The sequence below is a fragment of the Accipiter gentilis genome, chromosome Z (genome assembly GCF_929443795.1).
Source record: "Accipiter gentilis chromosome Z, bAccGen1.1, whole genome shotgun sequence".
In the NCBI taxonomy this organism is placed as follows: domain Eukaryota; kingdom Metazoa; phylum Chordata; class Aves; order Accipitriformes; family Accipitridae; genus Astur; species Astur gentilis.
The window spans coordinates 62,952,328-62,961,860 of record NC_064919.1 but is presented as its reverse complement, the minus strand read 5'-3'; the positions used below and the strand labels follow the sequence as shown (position 1 = coordinate 62,961,860).

The 9,533-nt window shown below is 48.0% G+C and overlaps 1 protein-coding gene across 3 annotated transcripts in view; it reads left to right on the top strand.

Annotated features, from left to right (window-relative positions):
* Positions 1-203: 203 nt before the first annotated feature.
* HOMER1 (homer scaffold protein 1) overlaps positions 204-9,533 on the top strand; it is a 92,421-nt gene continuing 83,091 nt past the window's right edge. For 2 of the 3 annotated variants that reach the window (XM_049794434.1, XM_049794435.1), the window contains exon 1: positions 1,479-1,566. In XM_049794434.1, coding sequence (XP_049650391.1) covers positions 1,562-1,566 — 5 coding nt within the window. In that variant the 5' untranslated portion in view covers positions 1,479-1,561. Of the gene's footprint in view, positions 296-1,478; positions 1,567-9,533 lie in introns of those variants that run through there. The other variant, XM_049794436.1, reaches the window with a different exon arrangement.

Here is a 9,533-nt window from a genome sequence, read left to right as displayed (position 1 = left end):
CGCCGGGGCGGGCGCGGGGCGCGGCGGCGGGCGCGCGCGGCGTTACCGTGGAGACGGCGCCGCAGGGGGCGGGGGCGGGAGGAGGCGGCCCGGCCGCCGGCGGCGCACCGAGGAGGCGCACGGAGGCGGCCGAGCCGCCGCGGGCCCCGAGACCCTCCCCCCCCCCCCCCCGGCCCCCGCTCTTCCCCCCCCGCCGCCATTCCCTATTATAGAAGAGCTTCCGGCGGCGTGGACCACTCTGACATCATCCCCCGCACTCCGGTGACGTCAGCGCCGGGAGCGGTGCGTGACGTCGGTGCGTAGGGGAGCGCGGTGACGTGTGCTATTTAAAGCTCCCCGGGCGGAGGATGGAGGCAGAGCGAGCAGGTGCCGCCGCGAGCAGGAGAGGGCGAGCGGCGTGCGGCGGCGCGCGCGGGGGACTGTAGGGCCCGGCCCGGCCCGGCCCTTGCTTTCGCTTCCCTTCCCTTCCCTTCCTTTCCGCCCCCCCCCACCCCCCGGAGGAGCGGGACGGAGGCGCGGGCTGCGCGCGGCGGCTGCGCCTGCCCACCGCGAGGGGACGGGCGGGCGGTGGCGGAGGTGTGAGGCGGAGGCGGGGGATGCGAGCGGGCAGAGGCAGCGGCTCCTGGGCGCCGGAGCAGCCGGGCACCGCCTGACGCGGCGATCGCTCCCTCCCTCCCTCCGTCCCAGCGGCGGGGCTGAGCCCGCGGCCCCGCCGCAGAGGAGCGCGGGCTCGGCGGCGGCAGCCCCTCCCGCCGCCCGCTGGCAGTGACCGACCCGCCGCGCCCCAGCACGATGCCCGCCCGTTCGCCGCAGGAGAAGGCGTGACGGCGAGGAGCGGGCCCGCCGCCGCGGGAAGGAGGAGCGGCGCCCCGTATCTCCGCAGCCGGGGGTGGGAGGGCGGGCGGATCGGGGGAGCGCGGCGCCCCGGCGCCCGCGGGCGACGCGCGGCCGCAGCCCGCCGCCAGCCGCCTCACGCCGGGAGCCCGATGCCAGCGCCGGTGCCGCGGCTCGCTCTGCCTCCTCGGGAGAATGCGTCGGTGCCCGCCACGCTGCCGGCGGGAGTGCTAGGGGGAGCGGCGGCGTGGAGCCCTGCGCGCACCGCCTGCCCCATCCCGCTCCGCCTCTGAGGCGCACGGAGCCCTCGGCGGCCGCTCACGTCCCGGCGAGAAGCGCCGCAGCCGCCGCCAGCCCCTCGCGGAGAAGGCGAGGGCCTCCCCGTCCGCCCGCAGGAGGGGACCCGTCTGCCCCCGGAGCCGCCGCCGCCTCCGCCGCCCGCCCGCCCGCCCGCCCGGGGGCCGGAGCCGGAGCCGCTGCCTGCGGGCGCCTGGCGGGGCCGGCGGCCATGGGAGTCCGGCCCGCGGGGGGCGCTCCCTAGGGCGCGGGCGGCCCCGCTCGGCCCCGGCAGCTGCGAGCCGGCGGCGCGGCCCCCCGGGCCTGCGCGGCGCGGCGAGCCCAGCGCAGCGGCCCGCCGCCACGGGGCTGCGGAGCTGCCGGCGCGGCGAGGAGCGCCCCGGGGACGCGGCCCGCGCGGCACCGCCGGTGCCCGGCGCCGCCGGCCGCCATGGGGTAAGGATCTCGCGGGGGCCGGCGGGCTGGTGCCGGGGCGGGGGGTGGAAGCGGCCGCCGGCGGGAGCCGTGGCTGCGCGAGCGAGCGGGCGCTGGCGGGCGCGCACGGAGGTGAGCGGTCGTGGTGGCGGGGTGCGCCGGGGGCAGGAATCCTGCTGCCATCGACGCTGTGCATCAGCCCGCTGGAAGAGGAGCGGTGCGCTCCCTGAGGGGCGCACCGCCATCCGCAGAGGTTCGCCTCCGGCGTGGCCACGTCGGATCGCGGGAAGAGCCGTCTTGGCTTTCAGATCCTCGCCGTGGGGACCCTCCCCGGCGGGTTGAGGGACGGTCAGTCCTGAAAACGGCTGCGTTAAGCTCGGTGTGGCAAGGCGAAACTTCAAAGCTGCGAAGGCTCGTTTTCACTCCTCCGGAGTCTTCAGAGGGTATAAAGCAACGTGTGAATTTCCCAGTAAAGTGAAGGAGGCTCTAAGGAAACCTGCTTTACAGCAGGTCCTCTAGCAAGCTGGGACAAGCTTTGAGGAAATGAGAAGGAGTAAAATCTTTAAAGTGAATCTGATTGCATCTAAATTAGGGGATAAAAGAGGGACGTAGGTAACCTGTCAAAACTTTCCACGGTTGTGTCCTTAGTAATTTGTATAGTGAGATGAAAAAATTATCCCTATTGCCGGGCTCTCAGTGGAGCGGAGACTCATCCGTGTTCAGAGGCAACAGAAGCCTGGTATGGTCCAGCTGACTGCAAGGTGGAGGCAGACTTCTAATGCAGGAGCAAGATGCTGGTTTTCTAAGGCTTTATGATGTAGTTCAGAGTATAGAAGTTACAAATCATGGCCTATGTATTTTGGTTATTCAGGAGTTCAGATGTGAAATTGGTGTATTAGTGCGGAAGCTAAAAGCGTATCTTTCCTCAAGCCTGTTAAGGACACTTGGAATTCTCCAATTTATTAACTTCCTAGCATGTCACCGGTGTGGTAGCAGCTGCATCCTTGGCTCTGTCCTAGTCACTGGGGTTCGTGGTACCAGATGTAGGAAGGAATGACTTCTTAGGCTAGCTTTTATTTTCCTGTTGTCTTCCCTTCCATTAAAAAAGAAAAAAAAAAAAAATCCAAACAGAATAAACCCAAGCTTGCAGCTATCTACATATTCAAGAAAGTGATAATGTGTTTCGAAAACCTGCTATAAGGCTAAATGATATTACAATGTTTTGGGGATATATTCTTGCAACTGCTAAACAGACACAGAATTATGTAGCTTTTCAAATTCAAATAATGGAAAGCCTCTCATTTGTTTAAAATCAGTATAGTGTTTGTAGGTACATCAGTTAAGCATATCATATAATAAACACAGAGAACTGTTTAAGAGGAGTAAACATTCTTTCTCTGGAATTAAATTGAGCATTTCTGAAAACAAAAACTTAACTTAAACAAAAAAAAGACTCCCCCATTTCATCAGCTCCGGTATTGCTGGTGTTTTAGTGTCAGAGTTTCTCAACGAACAGTACAAATCCATTTCTGGAGAGGGAGTTGAAATAATCCTAAATACTGGAGTTGTTGGTGTGATGACTCAAGTAGTATCTTGGCACATTGAGGTTAAGAAGATGAAACTTGCTGGCAAAGATTTTGAAGACTCGTTAGATAGTACACATCGGGGTGTTGCAATATAGAGTTCCTTTGCAGACCATCTTCTAACAAGGTGGACAAAACCAGAAATGTAGGTATGTGTTACTGGTAAGCTCCCTGCTCTTTAAATGTGAGCAAACGCTTCCAAGCCAGGGCCTGCACTGACTCTGTGGGTCTGTGTTAAGCATCAGGCATTTGCTGGTGTTCAGAGCAGAGGCCTTGATTCAGTAGCTGTTTTGTATTAACATCTAAACACAGTTGCCCATGGATTTCGGAGTGTTTCTAGACGAAGGTGTGCTTGACTGTTAACATTGCAGTTGTAAAACTAGTCTTCTGATACTCTACTAAAATCTTAAAATTGAGTGCTCCAGAAGCAAGTTGCAAAATGGTCAATAATCCATGTACCTTGCCACATGAGGGTCTGTGTACTATATTCAGCATTTAATGGGTACCACTATCCTGCTTAAGCTTGTACGGTGAGCTTGTAGTACCTGGCTGGTGGAGAGTTTACCTGTTCCAATGGTCAGAACACAGAAGACTTGAGATGGGGGAGAGGAATTGGCTTGCAAACCAGCAGTGGTTTTCTTAGTCTGATTTATTACAGTGAAGAATTCACTGTTCTGCCAGTGTAGTTCAGTCTGCTTGGCGCATTGAATACCATAAGGCAACCCAGGTAGTTAGGCACTGTGTATGTGGGAGATGCCAAGCTGTGGGTGACAGGTCTCTGGGCCAGTGCTGCTGTTAAATATTTATTTTGAGAAATTTGAAATTGGAGAATTGTCTATAGGGTGCAGTAGTTCAGGAGATGTTCTTCTTAATGCTGTATCCCATATGTCTCTGGGTGTCTCTCATCTCATGGGAGAAGGTAAATTAATCGGGCCCTGGGGATTGTATATGCCAGGCACATAGGATGCCCACTCCTGCTTCTCTGCCTGCCAGTCTGTCTCTCCTCTCCTAGTTCCTCATCCCTGTTGCATAAAGACAAATTCTTATCAATAGTTACTGTTGAGTGATACAGCCATTTATTTGTGCAGGCCCTTCTGTTGGGCTGACCACACAGAATACAGTGTTCTTTCATAGGAGAACATGGATTTTTCTGTAAATAAGATGACCTCAGTATGTTCTGTCCTAGTTCATAACATGTCTCTCTTGTATTCCCAGTATTGAGAAATATAGCATTTGTCAGTATTGCGCAACCAGTCTTCCTTGAGCAGAGGTGTTTGATTACATTAAAAAGCCCCAAGAAATAGACCTTAAGTAAACATACTCAGGATGTATATTGGTAGCCTAGATTATTGTATACATCGACCAGGTAAATTCCATGTTAAAGCTGCAAACCATCACCATGTTTTACTGGTCATTGGTACTCCTTTTACTTTTAGGTGGGGGCACGGGGGTTAGAGGTTGGTATTTGTGAACTGTGAGGCAGTCATTACTTAGTCTGAAATGAATGCACTTCTTGCCAGACATGGTGCGGAAGCTTCACAGCCATGAATTCTGGTAGGGGTGAGAAGTTAGTGTCCTGTTAAACTTAATTTCTTGCATTAAGTCCTGGTTTATTACTGGGTAGTCTCTCCATAACTACTTTCCTTTATTGCCTTCTGTGCTGTGGACAAGTATCCAAATTTGTCTTACTAGCTTTTCCTTTCGCTCTTGCTGAATGATAAGGAATTACAAGGTATAAACTTCTGTAAGATGTGCTTGTCTCTGTCATGTCACGTTAATCAAGGTGTCTTTATAAAGACTTCAGCTTTTCTTCACTTTTGTTGGACTATATTTAGTATGTTATCTTCATAAAGGTGGTTATGATATGTGTCAGTTTGAGATAGCAGAGTATGAGGGTTCTTAAGTTGGCTGGATAACATTGTGGAAGATGAGTATTTTAGGATGTACTTATTAGCATTGTAGTTGCATAAGTAGAAATAAGTATTTAATATTTGGCAGTCAGGAATATGTCTGTTGCTGGTTGATCCACTCCCAGCTCTTAGCCTTTTTGAAGCATGGGGAGTTAGTCAAATGCATTTCTTTAAAGCACTAGGAATGCAGGGTCCCATTTTGAGGAGAGGATACTATAGTTGTAGGGGAATTGAAAAATCATGCAAATTCTAAACTGCAGGATGCAATAGTTTTTACAAAGCCCATTTGAAGCTTTAGAATCTAAAAATATGTGAAAGCCTATACTGCTTGAACATACGGGATAGACAAATCTTGCTGTGGAAAATGGTTTTGGTTTGCTGCCTGTTGACTTGCTTTTTCAGGTGTTTCCAAACCACAGACTTGTCCTTAAACTTTTCACTTTCCTTTCTCTAGCTGGGTAACAAGACATGATCATTATAGAGCTGTTGGGAGCCAGAAGCATTGGTGACTGTTGAATTTGACCTGACTCAGGTTCTTTAACCTGTCTTTTTCCCTCCCACAAGGCTTAGTGATACCTTTCCCAAAACTTCGTCTTAGCAACAGTTCCATCAGCTGTGCTACTCTGACACAGAAATACTGCAGATAATAGAGCAGAAGGTACCGCTTCTTGGCAGTAGTTCAGTGTTACTGCAGTTCCTGGCCATCTTACTGTCTCAGGGGTAAAATGAGATGCTTATTGTGTGAAAGCAATGGCAGCAAAGTAGTTTATGCTGTCTTCCGTAGCAGTGTGGAGAGTGTAACAAAACTAATTCAACATTACTTACTATAGGTAACACCCACAAAACTTGATTATCTGAAAAAAAAAAATTAGTAAGGTATAGACAGGTGGACTATATGTAAATCAGCCTGAAATTGTTAATGAACTACTTTATCAGGCAACAATGTGTGGAGACCTCTACCATGCTTAAATTGTCTTCTGTCACAGTAGTTTTATGACCATGAAATAAGCATGAGAAATCTAAATCAGCTCTTCCAGCCTGGCAACACATAAAAGAGTGTCCTGAACACCATGGGGGATGATTTCCATGCTGATCTAGTGAAGGTATTTGTGATGCCTTAAGCTTGCGATCGATCTGTTTATTTCCATGCATTATAAACATTAAATAGACCAGCTGTTTGTGTGAAATCCTAGTTCTGCTGAAAACAAACGTTTAAGTCCTTCACATTCATCATGTTGATATTATTTTTATTCTCAGTGTCTCAAGCAAACATCAGATAAATACTTTGTGTGTGTGTGTGTTCTTGTGATTTCTCTCTCCCAGTGCTTGGCCTACCACAATTCCTGTTAATCTTTGCAGGACTCGTAAACAGATGTCGAGCCAATACTCGAGGAAATATGCAGTCTCGAAGCATAGAGATTGCAGTAGGTTGAAATACTGTAATAGGCCAGCACTTCTAATTGGGGGAGGGAATGACACCTAACTGGCATTAGAGTGTTTCTGCCTGCTAGTTAGTAAAAGTAATAAGTAGAATTCAGATACTGCTTTCATGGGAATTTTGTTGGAAAACATTTATTCTTTATGATTGCCTCTTAAGACTCTAATTTGATTTAAAGCTCTTAGCTGATCACTCTTTAAATCACAGTTTTCCAAATCTATGTCTACGCGTTACAGTACTACCAAGAGAAGAGCATTACCTTGTGAAGTAACACTGATTTACTAGTAGTTTCTCATTAGTATAGGTGCCTGGGACATCATTTTAGCTGAGCCTATGGTTTTGCAGTGTATTCCAGATCAGTGACCATCTAAACAATGCAAACACTTCGTACAGGTTAGAAACTTAGTTCTTCTACTCTTTTAAATATCTTTAATTTTGAAGCTGTTGAGGCCTAAATTAAGTACCAAGAGCTGATGCCTCTTCTAGTCCAGAAGTTACAGTCTAAGAGGTGCTTAGCAAGGGAGCAGGTGTGGTGTAGAGATACCCAATGAGGCTGAGACCAGATCTGGAATGGAACTCACATGAGTATATGCATATATATGCAAACAGACATTAAGTGTGCTTGTGTTTGAACAATGTGCTCTTTGCATCTGAGACAGTCCTGCACCTGAGAAAAATCTTGGGCTTCCCAAGTGTATGGTTTTAGTCTTAGTAACAGGAAACTGTAGCAATGAACAAAGGCACAAAGTATCCTGTATTATTCAAAGTGAAAACAAAAATTGGAGTAATCAATCCATCTCTGGGGGTTGTTTGTTTGTTTGTTTGTTTGGGTTTTTTTAAGATACCATGTTAGATTGAAGTGTGAATTTAAAAGCCCTACTTGGGTGAAAGCCTTCTGTAAAAAAAAAAAAAAATTAAAAAAAAAAATAAATTTGCAAGAGCATGCTTTCTAGTTCAGGGTTTCATACTGTTCTCCCTGCAAGGCTTTTTCATATGTATTCAGTCTTAAAGGTAAGGTGCAACGGGTGTGGAAGCATTGTGCTATGAAAAAACCTGCTTGTAGATCTAATTTTGATAACAGGTTTCTTTTCCCCATTCTGTTGTGAGTATTTTAGGTTTTATTTTTTCCAAGACTGGGCCATGTGAGATCCACCAAAGTCAGTATTGTATTCGGGACAGGGAGGTTAGAGGGGAGAGAAGCCTAGAGGGACCTGTGGTTTTATGCCACCTGAGCCTTGCACCATGCAGTGTTGGGCTCTGTTGTATCTACACAGAGCTCTGGTAGTGGTATTAATGTCTGCTTCATTCTGCAAAGTAACGGCACAGTGGTTGAATACTGTATTGATTTTCTGGAACTGCATCACAAATAATGCTTCTGGCAACACACTGCATTCTGACACGCTTCTCTGGTGGCAAGTAGTGGTGAATGTCAGTCATCATTAAAAAAATTAGTCCAGGGAGACGCTGTTTAAACATGCAATAGATGATGCTGGATTGCCAGATACAAGCATATATTGACATTTCCAGTATCTAGTCATGATTTTTCTTTTTTAGCTACAGGTATCAGGTTAGGTAACTTAAGCAGCCTGCATCACTCCTTTTGACTAATGGCTTTTACCCGAATAAAGAGGGAAGATCTTGAAATACATAGTTCTTCTCAGGTTTTTCTTCTTCCTCCATGTACATGCAAATGATTCACAGGCACCTTTTTGTCAATCTTTGTGACTGTATTCTTTGTCAACGTCTTGATCATTAAGTTTTCACTGAGCTTGCCATCAAAAAGTGGGAACAAGAGAAGAAGGGGCTGCTTTTTCCTGTTGTCTGCTGCAGCACAAACATTTGTGCAGTGAGCCACATCAGTACCGTAACCTAGCTGACTGCACAGCTGTACCAGTACAGGGGTTGGCACAAGGGAATTGTCATTATAGGTGGGATGGACCTACCTTTTGCTACAGCAGTGCCTGTTTATGCTGGTGGGAAATGTTCAAAATGATCCAGACTCAGGGCTATTACTGTCCAAGTTTGCTCTTCAGTTTTGAAGCTGAAGTCTGAAAAGTTGGGGGTTTTTGACAGTGTCCACTAGGTTGAGTCTCAGCTTCTTGAGAAATGACATTTTTTCCCCTTCCCATAGTGTCTTTCATAGTAAAAAACATGATAAATAAAATTGTTGCTGTTTAGAATTTGGGGTTTTTTTAAATGCTTTTAGATTACTTATTCTGTAAATAGTATGCTATAGTCTTGAATCCATAGTTAATCTTGAAGCTGTTCTTCTAACAGGACATATAATGGGATCTTCCTTGAGTTTTGAAAACTGAAGAATGAACTTTAAATGGTCAACACTTTATAGTGAAGTATTGGTGAAATAAATCATCTTTGACATGTATTCTCACAATTCCTATTTCTTGTGCCTGTTCCTTTCCAGCAGTCTGCTAGCCCTGGCTTATCTATACAAAATTGTAAAAGAAGGTACTGTGTGACATTGGAGAAACCAGTGTTTTCTCCCAACACATGACTTACTGAGGAGTGTGCAGCTGTGTCAGGGCTTCTTAGGGTATGAAGGTGTTTTCCATGCCAACAAAAATAAGCATATGGAATAATCTATACTGTGTAGCTCTGTTGTCAAATGATTGCGTGCAGTAACTGAGGACCTAAGCAGCTATTTGGCCAATTGACTTTCAAACTGGAACGCCTGTGCTTTTGTGCTAGCCCTATTTTTCACTGACTTGTGTATGGCTAAAAGAGTTAACCTGCAATTAGACAGGAACAATTTCTCTTGTATTAACTTACTTTCAGCTTCTGGATACTGATTTCCAAGTGCTTTTTCAACAGCCACTTTCAACAGCCATTTTCAAGTGTATGTCACTCCCATGTCAATATTTTTGTTCTTCTACAAAACATAGAAGGATTTCCTGTGTCTGCTTTAGCAAGCCCACTACCTGGCATCCAGAGCTCTCTGCGTCTAGATGTATGTAAGAACTGGGTTCCTCCTGGGAAATGATTGGCTATGCTTGGGAATAGGTGGTGTCCTGCTGATTTGAGTCCTGGGTAGGCTTGGTT